The following is a 25,224-nucleotide window of genomic DNA, read 5'->3' on the forward strand; positions in this document are numbered from 1 at the left end:
TGCAGGGAGGTTTACAAATTAAAAGCACTTTGTAAATACAGGTCCAACAGTTCATATATGAATGTAACAAGCCCCAAATGCGTATTTGATGAAGATTGCAAATACTTTAACATTCATGTATTTGTGATTATTTTTTAGATTTGTGTGTGCATTGGAAATATGTTTATGAATCTTACTTTTTATATGTGGATATTTTTTACTTACATATGAAATGAAACATATTTGTGTGTGCATTGAAAATGTATTTGTGTTTCGAGTCACATGTATATACAAATCCCCAAATACATTTGTGAAACTTTGTTGTGCATTTATGAATTTCTGTGTGCATTTATTCATTATGAGACCGTTCTAGCTCCATAGAGAGCAGGGTCATGTGGAGAACCGGTTGCAACAATCCATTTGCTTTTCAGTGAGAATTGACAAATTAAAGGGGGCGGGATACGAGATTACTCCCTCTGCATGATCTGTTGCATCAGATCACATCCCATGACTCATGTGGCGATTACCATCGTTACGTTAAATGCTAAATATCCTGCATTTATACAGGCTTCTCTAGTTTAACACCATGACTCATATTCACCCATTCATACATACATTCATACAATGGGTCTGCATATACGCTGCGTCTCTATCGCACATCAATTATGCAACAGGGTCAATGTGGGATTCAGTGGACTATCTGTTCTTCCACAATTGTCTAAAATAATCCGCTGCAGGAAGTGAATTGGCGATTTCTGCTGTACGGTTCATGCTAAAAACCTGACGTCACACATTCCTCTGCTCCGCCTTCATGAACACAAATCCCCTATAACACGGCTCAGGTGGAAGATGTTTACTCTCTCGCTGTGTGAAAGTGGTGTCAGAGCCTTCTGTGTATAATATCAACACGCACACTGACAGGCTTTGAGATTTATATTCATGTAACACACAGTGCGTCTCCAGTGTAAGCAAACATACGTACATATTTTTGTATGCACTAGACATACATGTCGATATATATGAAATTCTTATGTAAAAATCTATGTGCAGATGGGAAATTCAGTAGGACTGCATAATATTTGTTTATGGGACATTATGTTTTTTCCATAGTTTGTATAATGGGCAGTTAGGCATGAGTAGATTTTACACTATGGTATGTTTTAAGCAAAGACATTAGTGTCTATATTAGGGATGTCACAATTACTTGTTTTCACAATTAATCGTGGTATTAAATGCCACAATTAATTGATCGTAAAGATTCCTAAAATTCACTTTCTGAAAAAGATGATGTCAGAACTATATCGGTAGATGTGCTTCAAAGTAAAGGTAAATGCACAGATACTGGTCCATTTATCTAAAGTAACGTTGAACTGGCAGGAATTTAAATGTTAGTGTGTCATTTGTATTGTAAAAAAATTATTAAAATAAACGTAAACATTTGGTATAGATGGCAATTAATGACTTAAATATTTCAAACACTTCCCCCAGCGGATTAATAACTGGTCCTATATTAAGAGATTAGTAATGTCATTATATTTTGACTATATTTGATTTTACACATTCATAGTGTTTTGAAATTTATTGATGCATAATAATCGTGATCGTAATACCGTGATTATTTCTCTGACAATAATAGTACCAAGAAAATCTGTAATGGTGACATCACTATTCTATATTCAGTAATTATAAATGATGTGTATGATGCTCGTATTTTCTTTTCACAGTTGTGCTAATTACGTGTAAATGTAACGTTAAGTGTGATTTGTTATTCCGCTGCATCCCATCAGTCACTGGAGCTGATGATATGGTCCTTCACATTATCTCTAATGTAGACAGAGATGAAAGACTCTCAGTCCTAAACCTGCAAAGCCTCTGTCTAAGGGAAAAAAGAAAATCTCATTTTTACTTCAAATCCCAGCGATCAATCTTCCCCTGCCGCCCGTCCGTCTGTTATCTTCTCCCATTTGTCTGGGGTCTATTTTGCCCCATCCATCCACAAACCCGCGCCATAAAGCCAACTTCTCTGACTGCCTCGGCGCGCAACGCCGCCGCTGCTCTCTCCGTCAAAGCCTGAGGTCATCTCGGGGAATGAGATGGCGTTGCGAAGATAGTGGGAAAAATGTCACCCGGGGAATGAAATATTGACGGGCAGAAGGGCCTCGCCTCTTTCTCTTGCCCCCGGGCCGCGGATTGAGAGCGGTGCAGTCGATGGGCAACAAACAGGAAAGCCAAAACAAACACACTAATCTGCAGGAGAGGAGGCACACGGAGTAATGTGGGGATGCCACGATCCTTTCCATCCTCCTCCTCTGAGGTATTCTTTATCTCCTCCTTCCCTCTAAACAAAAACCATCATCAGATTCACTTGCACTTGAGTTTATTTCCAGCCAGAGGCTTCCAGGCTTAACATATGATCCCCTTCTGCCAAATAAAGAATCAATATGATGTAAATAAGTAGAGAAAGAACAAATCCCAACACCCAAATTTGCATAACTAGATGCAAGGTGGGTGAAAGATGTCAGCCTTGTTTAAAACTGTCTGCTGGCTGTTTTCAGGGAGCTTCGATTACAAAGCAGGAGAGACAGCACGGAGAGCGAGATGTCATCTCTCTGCCACTGAACAGAGGCGCTCTATTGTTTGCTTTAGCAAAGCAGGCTCACACAACTCAGTGAGGTGTTGTGTCAAGAAACAAGTCCAGGTGGGTTTGGTGGAGGTGTATGTACGGCAGCATGGAGGCAGTTCACCATGCAGGCTCTCACTCAGGTGACACTGACTGTGGTAACTCACCATTGATCCATTTGGCTTCAGGGTCGTGGACCTTGAACTCAGGTTTGAACAAATCCTCCACCGTCAGTTTGGTGTCACTGCCGGCTTGGTTGTCAACTGCAAAGGAAAAAAAAACACGTGTGAGGTATAAAAACTGATATATAAAAACTTTTCCAGCCTCATTGTGTTTATACCTGCAGTTTTTAACTTTGTCAGAAAAAAGGCTTTTGTAGGAGATGTCAGAGCTGAACTCAGTGGTAGAGACGTTGAAGCCATTTGACCGTGCTGTGGTTGGTTTAATATAACTCTGTTTTCTATGATAACCCCAAAGCCAATGTAAAACCTGTTGAGGGAACCTTGTTGATGCTGATTTAGCACTCCATTCACTCTCATTCAGATGACAACACAAGTGCTAGTATTGCATAAGTATTACATCCTGTGTGGGAGATACTGAACTTTCCAGACACACTTGGTGCAGGTGTGATCAGAGGAAGAACATCATGTTTCACAATATACAGTTTATATTTAAACATTTTACCCACATAATACAATGGTCGATATTATTGGTTAATTTTATTTGTAAAGGACTTATTGAATCAGCATGTAAACTGTTAAGAGTCAATGCTTTACCATGCTAAAGATTAAAAAAAAGTGACTACAGCAGATAATATGATAAACAGTATAAAAGGGGAAAAAAAGCCATAACTAATATAAGGGATCCTAACAAAAAACATGTTATTCTTTAAAGGGGAACTATGCAAGTCCGGTTGCTTTTCCACTGTTTTACTAACCCTCCTCCCGGCCATGTGCATTTGTTTACAACAAAGCCGGCGAGGAATCAACTCATGCAGCAGAGAAGAAATATTTATCATATATGATTACAATGTGTATACAGTATTTGTGTAGTCTTATCTGTCATAACAGGAGATTACGGGTTACGGGGCGCGTTTGTGTCGTGGTTCTGCCGAGACACATCGGAGGCTCTGATCTTACAAGGTTGGTTTTCAGCCAAGAGACGCTAGGTGGAAGGCAGAGAGCCTCCATTCTCCCTGGAACAACTTAAAAGGTATTTATTTAACCATCACAATTACTCCAAAGCTGTTTAATTGAGGTAAAATGTAGCAGAGTTAAGGTGAAAATCCTGCATAGTTCCTCTTTAAAAACCATCCATGAATGTGGCTCCACATGGTCACATGGCTCTGTGTGATGTGACAGGTGGTAGGAGGAGACAGGTGACAAACCCACAGAGAAATATCAGGCAGCTCTTGCAGAGAGCGTTCAGCCTTCTCCTACATGGCTGTCTGCACATGACTGTACTGTCTGAGTTACTGCAGCCATGGGGTGGGCAACACAACACAGCAAAACACGACAAAAAAAACCCACATATGAACCCTTTTACATGCTGCTTGAGTGGCAAAAGAACTTGATGAAAGTATCTTTAAAGCAGAGCCACATAAATATAACTTTAAAAAAAAGCAAAACAAAAAAAACCCAGAGCGTCTGTATTTTCACAGGAAAATAAGGACAGATGGATGTTTGCATTTGCTTGTCACGATAATGTGTTGTGTGCTTTTAAACTAGATACACACTGTACACAAAGACATGTTACATGCACAAGCACACACACAAAAACATCTTTGACAATGAAATAAAATATATTGCACATGGAACAGTATGCTCTCTCACAATGGCTGTTCATATGTTCAGTTACAGGATCATTATTACTGGGCTGGAGAATCCTCCAGCTGTTCCAACGAGGCCCCGGGATGTGTTTCATTTTTTAATTATGAAACGTTCTGCCTTTAGCAGAAGAAAACACACCGACACAAATCACCCCGTGAACGGGACAGCTGCTGATTGTGAGCAAAATAGGAGGGCCAAGTCGTTTTGAATGTCAGCCATGTTGGCTTTCCTTGATAACTCCGCACAGCATGTTTGTTTATGGAGGCAATGAAAGTCTAACTAACCGTGGAATACACCAGGGGGGGTGTACTGATGGTTTTACATCTGAGGAACACTGGGAGCTATTTTTCATCATTTTGGGATCAGGTACACAGTGTACAGTACAGTAGTGTTGTACACTTCTGGAGGCTCCTCCCACCTTCACACAGGATCCGAGGAGCTCAGTCAGAGAGACCATCAGGTTCCTGGTCACCTCTTTTCTCTTGTGGCTGAGTTAACAGCTCATCCATTGAAGGAGACATATTATGGAAATATCCCTTTGTGAAGGCTCTTTAACACATATTTGGGTGTTTGTCTTGCCTTCTGGCCCCCAAACTGTGAGAATTGACAAACAAATCTGTAGTGTGCAGACTCCCGAGGTTGAAATCCATGTGGTTTTATAAGCTGTTCCCTCAGATGTCTTCCAGTGCTGTAACTAGGATTCAAATTTGCATAATCTCACCCCTACCTGGGACCAGTAGAAGGGGTGGGGCAAGTAGTGGTTCATTTGCATTTAAAGCCCCAGTATGTAACTTATTTGGCTTTTTATTAGTAAAAATCAATCAAATTTTGCTTTCATAAATACATATTTCACTGAAGTGGAATCACACCCGCATACAAATGAAAGCTTTCTCGTACCTTAGAATGAGTTGTTACAAGTTGTTACAAATACATAAGTGGGCGACGCACCGAACCGAGGCGGCCATGTTGCATCGCCATTTTTTACGTTGAGTGGCAGCGTGACAGTAGGTAACCATAGAAACTCACCAGAGCTGTCGGCTCGGGGAGAAAGTTTTCCAGGTAGCGCCTGTTAAAACTGTCACCACTGTGTAGTGTGACGAAGGACGGAGGCACTGATGTTGCATTCAGGTGCCACCACTTGTTTACATATAGATAGTTTATCCTGTTACATGCAGCGTCTGTTGTCTGTCTGACGTCTGCCCGATTTCATGTGAATGCAACATCAAGAATACGTTCTGATATGCAACCGCACCGCTAGATGGGGGGAATTCATACACATTATACCTTTGAAAAGGGACAGACACTGAAACCAGCCGTTCTGAACAGGGCTGTTTAGAGAGGATGAAAAGAGCTGTGTTTGATCCTTGGGGTATTTTGACCAAAACATGTCACAGACATGTCTTTAAGACACCTGGGAACTATTTTAATTTGTGGAAAGGGAGCATGATATGTTTCCCTTAAGAATCATAGAGACCTCTCTAAGGCCGTCTTTACACTACATGGTTCAAGTGGCCCAATTCCGATCCTTTCCTCTCAAGTGGCATAGTTCGGATCTGTAACATCAACATGTAAATGGGAAAAAAACCCCGCATGAAATCAGATATAGTCAGATTGGATTCAGGCATCCTTTGTACATGGACATAGATCAAATATGAATCAGATATAAATACATCTGTAATTTAAACAGACAGATTGGATATCTGACATCTTGGATATACTGCGAGTCGTACTGTACGTCATCAATTTGACGTCAGCGGTGACAATCGATGTAGCAGCCATCACTGCTGCATACACCCAGGCCTTAGTAAGGACTCTTTTGTTCTCCTCCACCTCCAAATGTGACCAATGCTCTGTGCACCTCTAAAAATGCTTCAATGAAAAATTGCTCGACATATTGTGTCCATTTCGTCAGTGTCCATGTTGTTTTGTTCACCAGCCTATTCCTTCTGCTGCGTTGGCAGCCAAAGCACATGTGTGCATGTGGGTTGTTTGACACAAACAAAGCAGGTGTAAATGCAGATATCAGATATGATTCACTTCTGATAGAACTGGTAAACAGACATTCAGGGAAAATCGGATATAGGTTACAAATCTTTATTGGGCATCAAGACCTGCAGTGTAAAGACAGTCTATGGCCTAAGAGAGTTCTGAGCTCTGCAGGCGGCTCAGGTTTCTGCTCTGATCGGATCTGATCAGTAGAGAATAGGGAAATCATGTCCAATCAGATGAACTGACCTCCGGTGGACCTCAATGTTGTGATCAGGAGAGATGGGAGGAAGCTGGGCTGAGAGATTAAATACTTAATCTTCATTCTTTTGTTTTTTCTATTCATGTCATTGTGGAACATTGAGTGTAGAAGCATCAGGCAGCACCACTACTAAATGTGAATCAACTGAAAAGGTCTGAATACTTTCAGAAAACAGCGTCTCTGCACAGAGTAACATTATCATTCATTTGGAGCTGTGTTTCTGGCCACCTGACAAATGTAAGCAGAATATTCACACCGCTTTCAGCTGTGGCTGGATGTCCGCCAACTCCCCGGAGAAACATCTGCTGAATATAGCTACTCCACCGTGTTCAGCAACTATTCACCAACTTTATCCGTCTCCTCTGTGGTGCAGGTCAGGCACTGACAGTTTTTTTTGCTGGAAACAAAACTGAACCAAACCAGTGAGACTGAAAAACGCTGAAGGCAAGTACAGATTTGTTTAGATAACTTGATAGTAGTATAGGATATTCTGTTAATTCACAGTTATGTCAGATAATAACAAGATTAAGGCTAAAACATACTCTAACTTTATGGCAATGGGCCAATTTGCCAAAATGTCGAACTATCCCTTTACGTATTTCACAGTGATGATACTGTTATGATTTCCTGTATAAGGGCTTGTTTGTGGAGTGACCTGAAAGGTTTCAAGACAGATGTACTTGCCTGAGACCAACATGACATACAATATTAATGAGACAAAATCATGGCATTGAAATAAGTTTTAGAGGCTTCAACTGTTAGTGAATTCCTGATGTTTCTAAAGTTTGATTAGTTAGTTATATTTCAATGTGTGGCTCATTTTTTTTTATATGGCTTTTGAAAGTGAGAGTGGGATCTATTCACACCCAGGTATTTGTACTCATTAACAGATGTTTTATTATTTCTCCATAAATATTTGCAAAAACTGTATTTCGTTGCTTGTTTGAAAAATACATGGTATTATGTAAATTTCGACAGAATAAATGATTGAGATGTGACTGAAAGTGGGCGTGAATGATAGCATGGCATAGCAAGGCTTGAATTGTTAGCTAAAGCCAGTAAAGTTTCCAGTATCTCTCTTTTTTTTTTAGATGATTTATAGATTTATCTCAAAACTGTAATCTGAATGTATCTGTAACTTCAGACAAAAAATTTCAAAATAAGAGCTTTAACCTGTAATTTCAAAATAAGAGTACTTGATGTTTTTTGTTTGTTTTCAAATATGAAGTCACATGATGCAGCCATCACTGGGTTCCATAGATATATACACGTAGATGCCGCCTCTGACGCTGCTGCCCATTGTCGTACAAGAAAAAAGGCGAGAATATAAGTTATATTACTGAGTATTTAGTAGTATTATGTAACACAACCTCTGCCATGCTAAGGAATGGCTTCTCTGTAATACATTCTATTGGTGGTAGTGGGGGTTCCGATGAGCAGGAAAAGTGGGTGTGGCTGTTTTTTCCACCAAGGAGTGTTTTGGCTGAAAAACTAATGTTTGCAATCAACTCAGAATCATGAAAAACCCCTAGTTTGACCCCTCACAAGTTACTTAAGGCCAAATTTAACATTTCGGAATTTTCGCAAAATCTGGTTACGGGTACCCCAACTTTGAGTAGTTTTTTAGGGGGTTTCCCACTGGAGTTGAATTTCAACATTTTATTACATGATATTACACACCTTCCTAAACACAATGGTGAAGAAATTTGTTGATAATGATTTACTTCCCAGATTTTCATATGTTTCCTATGGAGAATAATGTGGAAAAATGCAATGCTGGGGTCAAAGACCCCTAAAGACCCCTAAAGGTCAGCCACCAAAGTGGTTCCACGTCTGAAATTAAACCTTGGGGTATGTAGATGAAATGCTGAAAGTTTCATGCTTTAGTCATTAAAACGCACAATTCCTTCCATATATGAGCTTATCTGCCCCACTATAGTGAGTAGGGAGGAGGGAATGAGTGAGTGATTTCGGACACAACCATGTTTTGTTTTACCTCGTACTGCCGTTCGTGACATGCATGATGTCATCTATGGTTTTTACCATAGGAACCCCCCCCCAAGATGGCGGCCGAGACGACATTCCTGACAAGCCCGAATGCAGCATCTATAGCTGTGTCTCAATTCGGGGGCTGCAGCCTTCGGAGGACCCAGCCTACGTGGTCTCGGGAGGCAACGGCTTCGGAGGCTCCTCCGGGGGCTGCGTCAACCGTCAACCGAGCCCGGCTTGGCTCAGCGGGCAACCGCGCCTCCAAGCCGGCCGCAGAGCCAAGTTACCGTGGCTACAGCACAGAGCTGCTCCGTTCGATAGCTAGCGGCTAGGTTGCTAATAACAACAACGGAGCGCAAAGCACCTTGGGATATGGGAGGCCGCGAAGGATAGTAGCGGTGCATGCTCTGAATGCAGGGGAAAGGAGGACGCTGTAGGCTGCATTTGGAGGAGCCTTCGAATTTGGACGAATTGGGACAGCCTTCGCGCAGCGCTGTGACGTAATCGGCCTTCAAATCCACCCTTCGAAGGATGCAGCCCTGAATTGAGACACAGCTTATGACTGGGTTCTGTGTGATGTCACAAGTTGGGTTTCCATCCAAGTCGTATCGAATTTAACACTAGAACCGCCAAGACGGTCTCACAGACCGTTTGTGTTTTTCTTATGTAAATTAGGTTTGTTTACATTAAACCTACAGGTCTTCCAGTCCGTGACTTTTCCTAAATATATGTGTTTAATGGTTTCTGAAGCTTACAACTTATTAAAATGAAACACACTCGATTTCTGAGCAATTATACCTCGGACCGCCAGCAGCGGTCCCACAGACCGCTGCATATAAACGGCAGTTATAGATCGCTATGTCCAGCTGTGATCACACAGCAATTATTACAATGTTTCCATTTTGTAGTTATCGCGCTTCTTTTTTTCACTTATTGTTTTCCTATGTGGCTATATTTGTTTTTATATGAGGAGAGAGAGAGAGCACGAACGAGACACCAGGTGTATACGGGCAATAACTGAAACAGGCCGGTTAGAAAAGAAAAAGGAAAATCAGAGAATACAGGATATGTCCAGGAGACTCATCGGGACGTGAGGGAGGGGGGATCGGTTGGTGGCTCAGGTAGTGATGAGGAAATTGTAAGCTGCATCTGTCAGATATACGCATCTGTCAGCTGTCAGCTGACGTGTGCTCCGTGCAGATGTAACGGAGGTGCGCGGACTGTCTGTGTAACGGAGCTCCACAAACTTTATTTTGTGGGCTTAGGACAGACTAGATCATGATTAGTCTGTGTTAGATATAAAGCGCCATATATATAGCCTACTCACTCTTGTTTATAATGATTATTCAATTATAACGTAGGTAATAATAATTCTCTCGGCTGCTGTCCAGTCCGGTAATAACGGGTTTCTGTGGGCGTGGAGTCTAAACTACGTACAACTGTAAAACACTGGAGTTGATAACAAACTGACCTAGAAAAAATAAAAATCCAGTGAACAGCGACATCGACTCTTGACATGAGAGCAGCACACGTGTCCAGATGCGTCATTTTCAGCTGTAGGCAGAAGTGTGTGCTGTAGGTGCAACAAGCGATGCTGTAACATCACTCAGTCTAACCCCCCAACCACATCCAATCAAGACCCCAACACAACATAATACGAAGAAGGACTAACACTACTAAAAATTAAATCTTATTTTTTCCACTTACAGAACTGTTTGCGACTGGAAACAATGTAATTACACGTGACGGTCTGGGAGACCGCTGTGGCGTTTTAAGGGGGATTAGAATGTTGGCGGTTCTAGTGTTAAAAGCGGATTTTCTGAAAATGCGCAAAAAGCAAATGCGAATTTATGCCCGTTTCCATTCATTAGTTTTTTGCGATGGGAGAGGAGGAGTGCGCCGTGAGATTACGTCATAAGAGAGCGTGAATGTATCCAACAGTTGACACTCAGCTAACACTCAACATCTTGGACAATTTACGTACTTTCCGGACTATAGACGCACCTGTATAAACCGCACCAGCTACATTTTAAAAGAAAATACATATATAGGCCGCACTTGAATATAAGCCACAGGTTTTCATGTTGTAACATGAGATATTTACACAGAAAGACAGTAGGGAACTGTGCAAGTCCGCTCGCTTTTCCGCTGTTTTGGTTACGCTCCTCTCGCCCATGTGCATCTGTTGACATACGAAGCCAGTGAAAAATCAATAAATGGAGAGGTGGATAACGTTACATAACATATACGATGTTACGGCGTGTGTTTGTGTAGTCTTAACCGTCATAAACAAAAGATTATGGGTTACGGAGCGCGTTTGTGTCGCGGGGTGCAGAGAGGAGAGCTGGGACACCGCGTTGTTCTCCATTTGTTTGAACGTCGCTGGGTGAAGTCCAGCAGCACTTCACCCACAAACTCTGCCTCAATTCGCATAATCTGTTTCCATCACAAAAACTCGCATTTCCTTTAATCGATACGCTGACAAATCCACCCCCTCCAAGCGTATAAACTTTTATGCGCATTTACTGCCTTTTTTCGAATTTCTGGCGTTTCCATTCAAGTATTTATTCGCAATTTTTGAAAATGCGAATAAAAAAAGGTGGATGGAAACGCAACTACTGATGATGTCATACAGAATGTTGCCATCATCCTGTGTGATGTCATACAGAATGTTGCCATCATCCTGTGTGATGTCATACAGAATGTTGCCATCATCCTGTGTGATGTCATACAGAATGTTGCCATCATCATGCGTGATGTCATACAGAATGTTGCCATCATCCTGTGTGATGTCATACAGAATGTTGCCATCATCCTGTGTGATGTCATACAGAATGTTGGACATCCTGTGTGATGTCATACAGTTCCTTTAATCTCTGCTGAGTTTAGGCTAGCACTTGACTTCAGAGACACATTTCTCATTTGCTATCACAGTGAACGGCAGAAAGTCTGACCTCTCTGTTAAGTTATGAATGATTAATCGCAACTAGTTAATTACGAGATATTACGAGTGATTATTAATACCAGTAATACATTAGAGTAATTAATTTATAACCCACATCTTGTATTCCTTCTCCAACCGTGCTATACAGTCTGTGTTAAGCAAAGTTGGCAGAAAGTGACAAAATGTCATCCGCACAAACAAATCATAATAATGGGAACCAGCAAATGGGGAATGCCCCTCAAATGCTGCAACTCCTCAAAAAACCCCTTCTAGACACAAATATTGTAAAAGAGTTGGCTGAACAAAACGCTGCTCTGAAGCAACAGCTGCTCAGCAAAGAGAACAGCTGGGAGCAGGAAAAGAATAGGATGCAGGCTTGGTATCAAGGCAAGCAACGGGAAATGGAGCAATTTATCGATGCAAAAAACAACAACCAGTGGTTCCACAACCAGTTGAAGCAAAAAGACGAAAAGATTCAATCGCTGGAGGACTGCTTGGCCAAGTCACTCAGTCAGCTCAATGCAACATGGAAGGACCAAATGAGAGCAAAGGAGGAGAAAGCTGCAGCTGAACTCCAAGTTCTGCAGGAGAGCCACGACAAGAGGACTGAAGAGAAAGACAAAGAGATCTCCAGTGTTAGAAGTGAAAACATGGCGCTGGTGACAATGAACGAGGAGTGCAGGCTGGAACTCCTGGACATGAGGACCAAGTTGCAGAACTGCAAGTCTGACTGCGAGACCAAAACCAACACCCTGCAGCAGATGACTAGCAAGGAAAAGAGGAGTAGGAAAAAAGGCTCAAAGAGGAGTTGAAGAAGCAGAAGAAGCAGGAGAAGAAAGAAAGGGAAGAAAGAGAGGAAAATGAGAAGAGGGAGAGGAGAGGAAGAGAAGAGCAAGACAGGAAAGAAAGAAAAGAGAGAAAGAAAATTGAGAAGAGGGAAAAGAAAGAAAGGAAAGAACAAGAGAAAAAAGAAAGAGAGCAGAGACAGAGGAGAGGAAGAGAAATGACAGTGGAGGAATAGAAACCCCTCCCCTCAACTCCCCCTCCTACTTTCTAACCCCTACCCTCCTCCCTTTACCCTCCATCCCCTGCCACCTCAACAACTCCTCCTAGCATCATGCTCTCATCTCTAAATGAATGGATTTAGTGTCAATATTGGGTTTTCTCCAGGAAGTCTGGTTTCTCCCACATATTTCCTTAAAAAAAAAAAAACATCTGTTCTGTTCATTTAGTTGTTCTTGATAACAAACAGAAAATAATCAATCTATGTGTTAATCAGCAACAACTGAATGAATGATGACACAAATCCACAAGTATTTGAAAAAAGCAGAGAAGATATCCCACCGACCATCTCTCTATGAAATCTCCTTCTCTCTTTCTCTCCATCAAAATAATCTCTCTCTCTCTATGAAATCTCTCTCCCTCCCCTCAACTCCCCCTCCTACTTTCTAACCTCTACCATCCTCCTTTTACCCTCCATCCTCTGCCACCTGAACAACTCCTCCTAGCATCATGCTCTCGTACTAAATGAATGGACTCAGTGTCAAGATTGGGTTTTCTCCAGGAAGTCTGGTTTCTCCCACCTATTTCATTAAAAAAAAAAAAAAAAACATCAGTTCTGTTCATTTTGTTGTTCTTGATAACATACATGAAATAATAACGCATGTTAAATGAGTAACAATTGAATAATGGCACAAATCCACAAGGAAAAAGCAGTGAAGATACTGCAGCAAAAGCAGTGAAGATCTACCACCGACCATCTATGAACTCTCTCTCTCTCTATCTCTCTTATTAAATATTAAATGACATGATTGTTCAATGCATGTTATTGTATTTTTTTTGTATTTCTTTGTTATTTAGTTTAGTTTAATAAGTTTATTTGTATCAGAGAAAATGTACAAAATAAGAGATATGAGAACGTTACGAGTCAGAGTTGTTTTCAAGGTAAATTCATGCAAAACAGCAGATGTGTGTTGCCTACAGGGGCAGTTTTTCAGCAAGCAGTCTCTGCATTTGCCCCGAAAATAACTCCATCCCATAACGTATTATCTCATAGCGTGGTGAATCAATGTGCAGGTCACAACTTGTCCACCAGAGCGTTTTGGAGTTGTTGGATTCTGTATTTGATGAGTTTGAGTTTTATAATACTGTAGCTCTGAGCAGCTTGCGGCTCTGCTCCACTGTTCTAAAAATTAAAGGTAACAAACCTACTGCTCTGACTATAAGGATCAAGGCCGAAATTATACATTGGGGGGGGACAAATCCCCCCCATACATAATACTGAATATTGGGGGGGACAAATCCCCCCCAATATTCAGATATGCTCAAAATGACATATTTAGCTAGCTGATTAAAGAATCCCATGTGTGCGAATTTATATAAAGAAAGAGAGAGATTTGGTCCCCCCCCAATGTTGACTCCATGGTTACGGCCCTGAACTGTAGACTTATTTAATGTCCAGTCCCTGAACTCCATCAGAACGCAAACCCTGACACTGGACAACTCCAGTCTCAACTTAAAGCAGAAGTAAGCGATCCGGTCGTTTTGGCTAACTTCGTTAGTTAGCAGTCCCCGCCCTCGTCATGGATCTATTGGTCCTCGTCCCTACATCACCACATTCACGCGCATCCCTTGGCTGCACACACAGCCCTTCATGCCGTTCTCTCTCCTCATTGGATAAAGCTTGTAGGATACAAGGAAGTATACAAGACGTTTTCTCCTTGGCTTACAGCAGAGCAGAGTGACTGACAGACCCGTGTTTCGGACCAAACACTCTATGTAAGTGATTGCTGTCGGAAGATACAACTATTTAAGACTTACGTATATTAACACAAATATTCCACTTCTGATTTAATTTTTTTTATTCCAACTGACTTTGTCCAAAAAGTGTGTTGAGTATTATTCAGTCAGGTTGGTAACATCCAAAGGCACAAGAAAACAAAACAAGCAGACTATCAAATCAATTACTTTACAAATTACATTATTTCATTAAAGAAATTACCCATGTTGTAAATGTATATCTAATCTATTTTGATCAAAACATTTTAACCTTTTACCAGTAAAAAATCAGTGGGAAAGTGACTAATTAAAAACAGAAATACAAAACACCAACAACTCTTTGGCTGCTTAACCACTGTCTCCTGCCAGAACACACAAAGGGCCACACAGGTAATCAGCAAGCTGCCTCGGCTCTCTCCCTAAGTTGTCACCCCACTGCAATTGGCTCTACTGCCCCCTGCCCTCATAAAAACAACAACAACAACAACAACAACAACAACAACAAAAACTATCACCACAGTGAAAAAATAATGTTTGACTCAACACTTCGAGAATTAAGGATTGTTGCTGTACTTGCTCCTGTTTTAATACATTAATCCACTCATTTATTTATTTGTCATTATAGATTCTGTTGTAAATTTGCTCATTAGAACAGAAACACTGAACCTTAAAACCAATTAATGATTTTAAAGAAGCTTAAAGAATAGCTGAGTGGGAACTGCAGAGCTGGGAGAAGAATCTCTGTGGGATCATCAGGTTAAACCTTTACACATCACTCTGAGTCATTAGAGCCATTGTTAATGCAGCTCAAATAAATAGCAGCAGCTTTAATGGTCCGCAAAGTCAGTTTTGCATGATATCACATTCAGTTTGTAGACTTGTTAATAATGTTGGGACAAAGTGTATAATGAAAGAGGCTTCCAACCTTAATGACCACATGTCGCTATGGGAACATATCAGCAGCATCCGTAACAATAACAAAACAGACAGTTACCTTAGCAGAATAAAGACTCGGCCAAAGTTACATGAGCCATCTCAACACTAGAACCAGCTATCCACCACCTCACTTACCCCCAGCCCTCGTCCTACAGCTTCAACCAGAGCTAAGATGAGCCTGTGCAGGTAGTTCTACTGTGTATAGCTTAACTGTAGTGTTCTGTATATCTGTCCATCTGAGGTCAAGACGTGAGACCTGCCACTTACTTTACACTACTGGTCAAAAGTTTGGACACACCTTCTCATTCAATGGTCTTTTTTTTATTTATTACTTTCTACATTGTAGATTCACATTGAAGACATCAAAACTATAAAGAGACACACTATGGAGTTACAGTATATAGTAAACACAAAAACGTTAATTAAATCTAAAGTCTTGTCCATCACCTGACCTAAACCCAGCTGAGAAGGTTTGAGATGAGTTGGACCACAGAGTGAAGGCAAAACAGCCAACAAGAGCTCAGCAGCTCTGGGAACTCCTTCAAGACTGATGGAAAACTGTTCCAGGTGACGACCTCTTGAAGATGATGACAGATTAAAAAAAAGCTGCCATCAAACAAAAGGTGGCTACTTCAAAAAAATATAAAATATAAAACATATGCTTTGTTTAACACTTTTTTGTTTACTACATAATTACAAATGTGTTCCTTCATAGTTTGAATCTACAATGTAGAAAGTAGAATGTTTCCCACATTCTGTGACATAAACTGTAAACTGTTTTCTTGTCTGTAACAACATCTATTGCACGTCTGCCCGTTCTGGGTGAGGGATCCCTCCTCTGTTGCTCACCCTGAGGTTTCTCCAATTTTTCCCTGTTAAAAGGGTTTTCCATGGAGTTTTTCCTCAGTGGATGTGAGGGTCTAAGGGCAGAGGATGTTGTTGTGATGCCATGTAAAGCCCTTTGAGACAAACTGTTTGTAAAAACGGGCTATACAAATAAAATTGCCTTGCCTAGTGAAAATAAAGAAAAACCACTGAATGAGAAGGTGGGTCCAAACTTTTGACTGGTAGTTTATATAAAACCCATAAATACCATGATTATCGGTTATAAGCTTGTTGAGAAAAGCAGCTGTACATAAAGCTGACATTCATGAACGGGCTGAGAATCAGTTTCCTGGTGTCTGACGATCACCTTCAGGATCCTGTGTTTGTGCACCTAGACTAATGTCACACCTGCACCTGAAGCCATTTTGCCCTGAAAGTGGGCGTGCCGTGCACGGAGCGGATGGTAGTCGTGGGTTACCTGGTGTGAGCAGGATGACAGACATGGTGATGAGGGAGCAGACCACCAGGATGACCAGCAGAGCGATGGCAATCCCCTTCCAGTTCCTCTGAGGTGGACTCACCCCACCCAGGTCCTGTAGAGAGAGAGAGAGACAGAGGTCAGAGTGGCAAACTGTGTGTTATGATGAATGCAGCCCCTCCCCCTGCTGAGTACACAGCCAATTATATATTGTGTAGTTTTCCAGTTGTCACACATAGAAAGTTGATTGTTATAAGACGCTGTCTGTTCAGACCCTCATTGGAAAGAGACACAGCTCCATCCTGATGATAACAACCTGTTAAAGGGGAACTATGCAAGTCCAGTGGCTTTTCCTCTGTGTTGCTAACCCTCCTCCTGGCCATGTGCATTTGTTTACAACGAAGCCAGCGAGAAATCAATCAATAAAGCGGTACATAACGTTATATAGATTTAGATATATGATGTTATATGATGTTACGATGTGTATATTTGTGTACTCTTTTCTGTCATGAACAAAGGATTACGGGTTACACGGTACGTTTGTATCACTGTGCAGCAGAGACAAGAGCTGGGACACCGGGGCAGTGGCTCTGATCTAGCAAAGTTTTAGTCTTTAATTATATATAGGAAAAGGGTAGGCACAATAAGCTTTAGCTTCAGCCTATACACCATTTGGTCCATCTTTGACTGACCAATATTTCAGTTGTTTTTAAATCGACCAAAAAAACAAAAACAAACTCAAACTCAAGGTTGGTTTTCAGCCAAAAGACTCAACGTTGAAGGCAGAGAGCCTCCTTTCTCCCTGTAGCAAGTTACAAGTCATTTATTAAACCATCACAATTACTCCAAAGCTGTTTAATTAAGGTAAAAATGTAGCATATTTAAGCTAAAGATCCTGCATAGTTCCTCTTTAATACAGGTGATACAGGTGGCTTTGCATTTTTGTATTTCGCTCCAGTCCCTTGCACAGTGAAGGACTTTGCGAGTAAGGCTGACAAATGAAACCCAGAGTCTCTGACTTGTGCTTTAGAGCTGATGGAGTCGCTGCCTTGACCAGCCTTTCCTGTGACTGACACTTCCTGACCCGACACACTCAGGAGTCGCCTCCTCCTGTGTTACGGCCCTGAAGCAGATACACTGATACAAGCGGCAGATGAGAAACACACCGTGCATTTGCATTCAGGTGTTCCGTCGCCACAGACCGACTGCAGAAAATGTTTGGTGTTCACATATCTGAGTGAGCGTGGAGAGAGTACACTGACTGTGTGTGATGTTATCTATCCAGTTGAGTTTGTCAGGCTCTTTCCTGCAACTCCATTTCTGAGTCCTGGTATAAGAGGGTCTTAAAGTGGGTCTTCCACCACATCTGCTGCTTCTGATAAGGTGAATTAAGCCTCCCACTTAGAAATTTCTCCACTCCTGGCCTCAATTACCCACAAAACCCTGCAGGTGAAATGCAAGTGATTAGGAGTCCCCAACCCGGTGCTACAAGTTGACTGGTTGGAGGGGAGGAAAAACAGGATGACTGCCAATTAGAGCTGCATGGGTCTCACTTTGAAAAAAAAGCAGCTTTTCTTTGTGTCTCTCTGATGATGTCATCCGAATTCTATTTCAGGGTACTTGAAATGTCAGTTTGACATCAGTTTTGTCATGAGAAATTAAATACAGACTGATGAGCCAATTATAACTGAAGCACCCACAGTTGTCACACCCTCACCAAATGAAGCAGACACACACAGAACTGTAATATTCACTGTATCAGGTTATTTTTTCACATCACCTATGGGAAGGTATACAATTGTCTTAAATAGCTGTCATAAATAAAGAGATAATGTATAACGTAGCGACCACATACAGTATGCAATATAATAAATGTCAATATACCACAAATAAAAAACTCCTATATGTTTATATATTTATATTTATTGATATTTATTTTTCTCAGAAATCTGGGTCCTACTATTTATAATATCAACATTATTTAACAGGTGGATATGGATATACAGCTCTGGAAAAAATGAAGAGACCACTCCCAAAATGATCAATGTCTCTAGTTTTACTATATTTATAGCTATGTGTTTGAGTAAAATCAACTACCGACAACATTTCTCCCAAAATTGAAAAAAAAAAAAAAAAAAAAATTGTCATTTAGAGCTTTTATTGGCAAATGACTAAACTAGTCTAAATAACAGAAATATCAAGTCTTTTCAGACCTTGAATAATAATAATAATGCAAAGAAAACATGTTCATATTTATTCCTAAAGAACACAGCAAGAATATTTTAACTTAGGAAGAGTTTATAAATCAGTTTTTGTGGGATAATGTCAATGTTTAATCCCAGCAGTGGTTTTTATATAAAATCAGATGTGGTTCAGGTGATGACCTCATCAGTGTCCCATTAAGTAGAATGAGTTGTGTTTGTGTTGGTACTGTATTTAAAAAAGAAAAGAAAAGACTGACTGTCATACATGTAGAGATGCTTTTAAGAAACACTTGTGAAAGTGGTCTCTTAATTTTTTCCAGAGCTGTACTTATGTGACCAATATTTACAATTTCAGCGAACATACTGTACATGTCAGAAATTTTTCTCCATTCTGGTGGGTTCATAATAAAATTTCCACATACCTAATCTCATATTTATATTTCATACACATTCATCTGTACATTACATGAATTAATTTGACCTTCTGGAGCACACAGCTCATCGTCACCATGACGGCAGACACATTTTACATGGATGCAGTTTTACATCACTCACAGCCCCCACTGGACTCATAAGACTGATCTATTATCAGGACGTGGACCACTGCTCATTTCATTAATAGCACAAAAGACTGATATGTCCTTGAAAAACTGACGCTAACTTTAAATTGCCCTTGTGCCTTCATGCATGAGATTCTCTCTCCTTTTCTCCCTTACTCGCTTTCTCCCGCCGTCTCAATTTCTTCCCCCAATTTCCGATTCAGCCTCTTTTGAATGATCATCTTCAATTTATTGACCTAATTATGAGCCATGATAGAGGCACTAAGAGAATTTTGACCAGCTTAGTCTCTGAATTACCATCATTGCAGAAGCATAGAAAGAGGCCCTGATAAACGGTTAGCCCACCAGAAGGAACGAGACGACAACTGGGCTTCATCATAATAATTAGAGCCTCATCAGAGAAAAATACATTTCTCAATAAATCTGTGGAGACTGGAGGACAGAGCAGGGCCTTCAGCTCTTTTATAAAATGGTACCAATAACCATTACAGACAGTATTATATTCAAGAAAATGAACTAGCTAATGAGTATGGTCAGAACTTTTAGTCCTGATATGACTTTATCAGACACATCATACAAGTGAGTTAAAAAGATTTTTTTAAAAAAAAGATAAATATCACTTCCACAAATACAAACTCTGACTGATTCCTTAAGAGCATTTTTTTCCTTTGCATATTTCTCTTTCAGCACGTCAGTCACTTTCAAAATGTGTCTACTTATTTCCCTTAAAGGTGTGAGTCTGTACATCTGCACAGGGACATGCAGGTTATAAATAAACTCCTGAGAGGCTGGACAAGAAGAACAAGAAAGTGGGAGCACTTCATTTTCTCTGAGCCTGAAAGTAAAAAAAAACACAAGGACAAAGGCCTGTTCTCATAAAAGCATCTCTTCATTTTCTCCTCTGTCCTTCCTCAGTCACATGACACCAGCGCAGCACAGTTACTGTACCGCTTACACATTTAATACGTCTATAAATGTATGGCTGTGTGGTGCAGAGGTGTAATCAGCTGTTAACTTCACATATAGGCTCTGCTTAGGTTTCCATGTCATATCTGCACTGGTTGCATAATTGCATATCTAAATGTCAGAGCAAATTGTGAACATATGAAGGGTTACTGACTCTCTGTACATACAGCAGCACAGCAACCCAACTCAGTAACTGAGCTAAAACAACCGTTTAAAGAAAGAGGTCACACTAGGTGAAAGCTTCTTTATTTAAAGGGATATTTCCACATTTTTGGCAAATTTGCATATTCCCTATAGTTTTAGGAGTAGGTTCATTACCTTTAATTGTTGGTGCAAGCTGTTTTTAGATCGGCAGGGCAGAGACGTGAGCTCTGCACGGAACGCAGTATTTTTGCCTTTCCCTCATCAAACTCATCAAATACACAATCCAACAACTCCAAAACGCTCTGGTAGACAAGTTGTGACCTTCACATTCACCACGCTATGAGATAATAATGGAACGTTACGAGACAGAGTTATTTTCGAGGCAAATGTGTAACTGAAATCAGCATGACTTCAAAAGCACAAGTAGTTCAGAGTATTTGCTTCATGTGTCGTAATGTTACATAATTATACATAATTATCTCATAGTGTGGTGAATGTGCAGGTCACAACTTGTCCACGAGAGCGTTTTGGAGTTTGATGAGGGAAACATGGAAATACTGTGCACCTCTGTTGCATCAGCTGAGCAGCTCACATCTCTGCCCTGCCGATCTAAAAAATAGCTTGCATTGATAATCAAAGGTAATGAATCTGCTCCTAAGGCAACAGGCAAATTTGCGTAAATGTTGAAATATCCCTTTAAGTCATATTGTATATGTTTGTCTGCTCTCAGAGATGTAGGCCTATGTTCAGCAGAAAGAAAAAAAACTTGCATTTATATACCACTTTTCTAGTCTCTACAAACACTTATATTGCATATTTCTATCTAACCAATCACAAACCGACGATAGAACGGCAGCAAATTTTGGCTTCAATATTTTGCCCAAGGACATTTCAACATGGACTGGAGGGGCCGGGGATCGAACCACGGACACTCTGACCTGCTCTACTGTACTCCCACTGTCCTGCAAAACACAAGCCCATGGGTCGCAGCAGACGGACATGAGAGCCAAGGGAAAAGTGTGGTGGTGTAGTATAACGAGACAAAGTTCACATCAGGAGGAGGTTGTGCTGGATGCATGAGGAAGACGCAGTAGAGCTGCATTCGATTCCCTAGTTGACGCTGCGTCTGTGATCCATGACAGTTCAACAAGTCAGCTATTGGTTTTGTAACTTTGACAACCAAGGTCGCCTTATGTTGAGGAAATACTTATTTCAGCCTGTTTTTTTACGGTAACAACAACAACAACAACAACCAAGGCCAGTGTACACACACACACACAGGACTGCTTGATAGTAACACACTGATGTTTCACCGGGGGGAGCTCAGGTCAGATCCTGCTGAAGGACACTTTGACCTGAGCGGCGGAGGAGCTGGGAATCGATCCAAACCTTCCGATTAATGGCTGACCCGCTCTACCTCCTGACCTGCAAGAGCAATTAGCCCGTCTACTATATATGCCTGCTTTATACACTGAGCTAACGCTGAATGACGCCCCGCTGACTCCTGCAGCAGTACAGCACAGTGACTCAGCGATGGGGAAGCTACAGTGGAAGCTGCCGATTCATTTGCACTGGGAACAAAGCTTCCCCTTTAGTTTGGTTAAGTGAAGTCATGTGACACTATGACGTCATACGATACAAAAACATCGTATTCCAGCTCATTTTGTTTTATTAGCAAAAATCAAATATTGCTTTCATAAATACGTATTTCACTGAAGTGGAATCACACCCGCATACAAATGAAAGCTTTCTCGTACCTTAGAATGAGTTGTTACAAGTCGTTACAAATACATAAGGGGGTGACGCACCGAACCGAGGCGGCCATGTTGCATCAACATTTTTTACGTTGAGTGGCAGCGTGACTGTAGGTAACCATAGAAACTCAGCGGAGCTGTCGGCTCGGCCTGTTAAAACTGTCCACTGTGTAGTGTGAGAAAGGACGGAGGAACTGATGTTGCATTCAGGTGCAGTCAGGCAGACGGCCGTCGGCAAACCAACCGGATGTAATTTTACTCCACAAGAGAAAGACGGTAAAACGTGGGTCAAGTACCAAATACCACATCACCATGACAACATATTGTCACGCCTGTATTGTTTTGCCTCGTGCTGGCGGACCACTTGTTTACATAGAGGCTTGTTTATCCTGTTACATGCAGCGTCTGTTGTCTGTCTGACGTCTGCCCGATTTCACGTGAATGCAACTGCCCGATTTCACGTGAATGCAACATCAAGAATAGGTTCAGATATGCAACCGCACCGCTAGATGGGGGTAATTCCTACATATTATACCTTTAAGTGAAGTCATGTGAGACTATGATGCCATATGATACAAAAACATCATATTCCAGCTCATTTTGTTAAGATAAACTAAAATAATAAACTACTTACAGTATCGTTAGACTAAAACATTGTTTAAATCAGTTGTTTCAGAGTGTGTTTGAAGTCCATCATTCTTCTGATTTCAGGTTTCATTTTTCAAAATAAAACACATAATAAACTCAGAGGGACCTGTGTGATGTATTTGCCATTATTTTTTCATATGGCCATGTGAAGTGTAATCTCCACAGGCAGCTGTTCAAATCACTCAAATCTCTGTGTTATTGATCCTGACCAGCAATTTTATGAGCCTTCTAGTTTACAGTCGATGATACAGTGATCTGGGGGAATAAAATAAAGAGCATGTTGAAGTCTGTTTACCACCGTAGACCTTCGTTTCAAACTATTTATATCTATTCATTCTGATATTAATCAGCCTGCTGCTCTACTGCATTTAACAGTATGTGACCTGCACTGGATTTCTCAAGGCAGGGTGGGATGATTTCATCATTAGCTGTACGGCTCAGTGCTTTTGGATGGAGGTACTGTTCATGCCCTAATACACTGCAGCCACTATGACCTGCTGTTTTTGCTGCCTTGCTTTGGATTTTAGTTTAGTTTTTGAGCCGAGATAGATAGCATCCCTAAATTTGACATTGTTTTTATTTTGCCAGGCTGTTATATTGTAATGTATTCGGTTTTCAATACCATGGGCCACAGGGTTTTACTTCTATTTCCACTGATTGGAAATTGATGAATCACTATTTCTCACAGTCTTCTCCCTGTTTGATGTATCTTCAGTTATTTTTTTATCCGTACAACACCTTTTTACTTTGTTAAGAAATGTGCTATGTACAATAGAATTTCTTTATTGTAATTATTGACATAAATTAGTTGGTTCTACACATTGAGTATGAATTTAGTTGAAAGCTACTCTTCAGCATTTCGACTATGATATAGTGTGAGATTAGTAACACTTTCATCTTCTCAAAGTCACCCATGCAATGGCAGTCCTAGACTCTGGGGGGCAAAGAAGCCCACCCCCACACACACACACACAAACCATCAGCAGATGCTGAACTACAGATGTTCCCTGAATACCTCAGAGGCCAGCGGTGGTCGGATGCTTGCTTCAGCACACATCATCATTATCAGGGGCCCCTAGGTGGGTTTTGGGGTCAACAACAGTGTCCTCTAGGTTGTGTTGAATTTATGCAAACATTGATGGGGTTTATACATAGTTGTTAATGGGAAATAGCCTTGAGCGCCTCATGTGTTTGTCTGCTGTGCCTCCTCCTCTGCCTCTGCATGAAACAAGGATTACTGAGGAGAACTTCAAACAGCTGATGATTCTCAGACAACTTCTGAAGCTTCGTCTTCATACAGTCTTCAAATGGATTTATTGATGTTTATTTGTTGTAAACAGAGCCACGATGAAATCCTCTGCAAGTGTAAGTCACACTGAATCCTTTCATTGTGTTTCATGTCTGTGTGTTAGACTTTTACTGAGTCATGACTGAAGAAGAAGGATGATGTTTGACTCTCTCTCTGATTTACCTAATGCAGTGTTTTTACTTCTCATCTCTCCCTTCACCCCACTTCACCTCCACAGAGGGGTTTGACTTCCTCTTTTGATTCCCAACCTTTCAAATGTGATGGGAATCCCATCCTAACAGGCTATGTGTTATAAAAAATTAAAAGGAAACAATAAATGCACTCGCAGTACGTTAAATCTCAGTTTACCAGGCAGAAAAAAACAAACACTACCATATCCCTGCATGTGTACAAACTACAAACCCTCCCAACTTATCTTCCCCCATCAGTTATTATTTATTTATCCAACCCAGACAGAGATTAGAGCCCTCTTTTAATTTATCTGACTCTGACTGTAATTCTATCTGGCTCTCTCTCTGGGACAAATTCCATCACACTCCATCAGTACAATCAATTATTCATCAAGTCAAGTAGACCACAGAAGATAATGGGACACATTTGTTGTTAGGAAGGCATTGAGGGGCCATAGCTGAGTGAACAGTGATGATGGTGTGAAGCCATGCGTGAATTCCAGCAGGACCTGAGTCACAATGAAGGGGGGGGGGGCTTGGCACAAGGGAACATATTTAAAGTCAGCACAGGCTAGTCTTTGCACTGTAAAACCAGAACACACAGGGGTGTATGAATGGATGCTTTACACGTTTTACTTTAAAATCAGTGGAATGACCCATACGTTCACACTCTCTCTGTGTTTTATTTTAAGTGTTGATCCATAAACAGATATATTTGAGGTTGTAAGAATGAAAAACCACCTCGGTATAGTTTTTCATCTCTCTGGCTTCTCTCTGGAGCTTTAGTAACAACAGGCTGCTGAACAAAAAATAGCAGATTTCAGGTTAATGCTCTGAATACAG

At 40.9% G+C, this 25,224-nt stretch overlaps 1 protein-coding gene across 2 annotated transcripts in view; it reads right to left on the minus strand.

Annotated features, from left to right (window-relative positions):
* dpp10 (dipeptidyl-peptidase 10 (non-functional)) overlaps nt 1-25,224 on the minus strand; it is a 313,714-nt gene that overhangs the window by 123,636 nt on the left and 164,854 nt on the right. For both annotated transcript variants that reach the window (XM_085764884.1, XM_085764885.1), the window contains exons 2-3: nt 16,627-16,741; nt 2,767-2,862 (exon numbers count right to left, since the gene is read on the minus strand). In XM_085764884.1, the coding sequence (XP_085621010.1) occupies nt 2,767-2,862; nt 16,627-16,741 (211 nt within the window). The remainder of the gene's footprint in view (nt 1-2,766; nt 2,863-16,626; nt 16,742-25,224) is intronic.

Source organism: Trachurus japonicus, chromosome 21, assembly GCF_045865225.1.
Source record: "Trachurus japonicus isolate A0001 chromosome 21, Traja_1.0".
Taxonomy (NCBI): domain Eukaryota; kingdom Metazoa; phylum Chordata; class Actinopteri; order Carangiformes; family Carangidae; genus Trachurus; species Trachurus japonicus.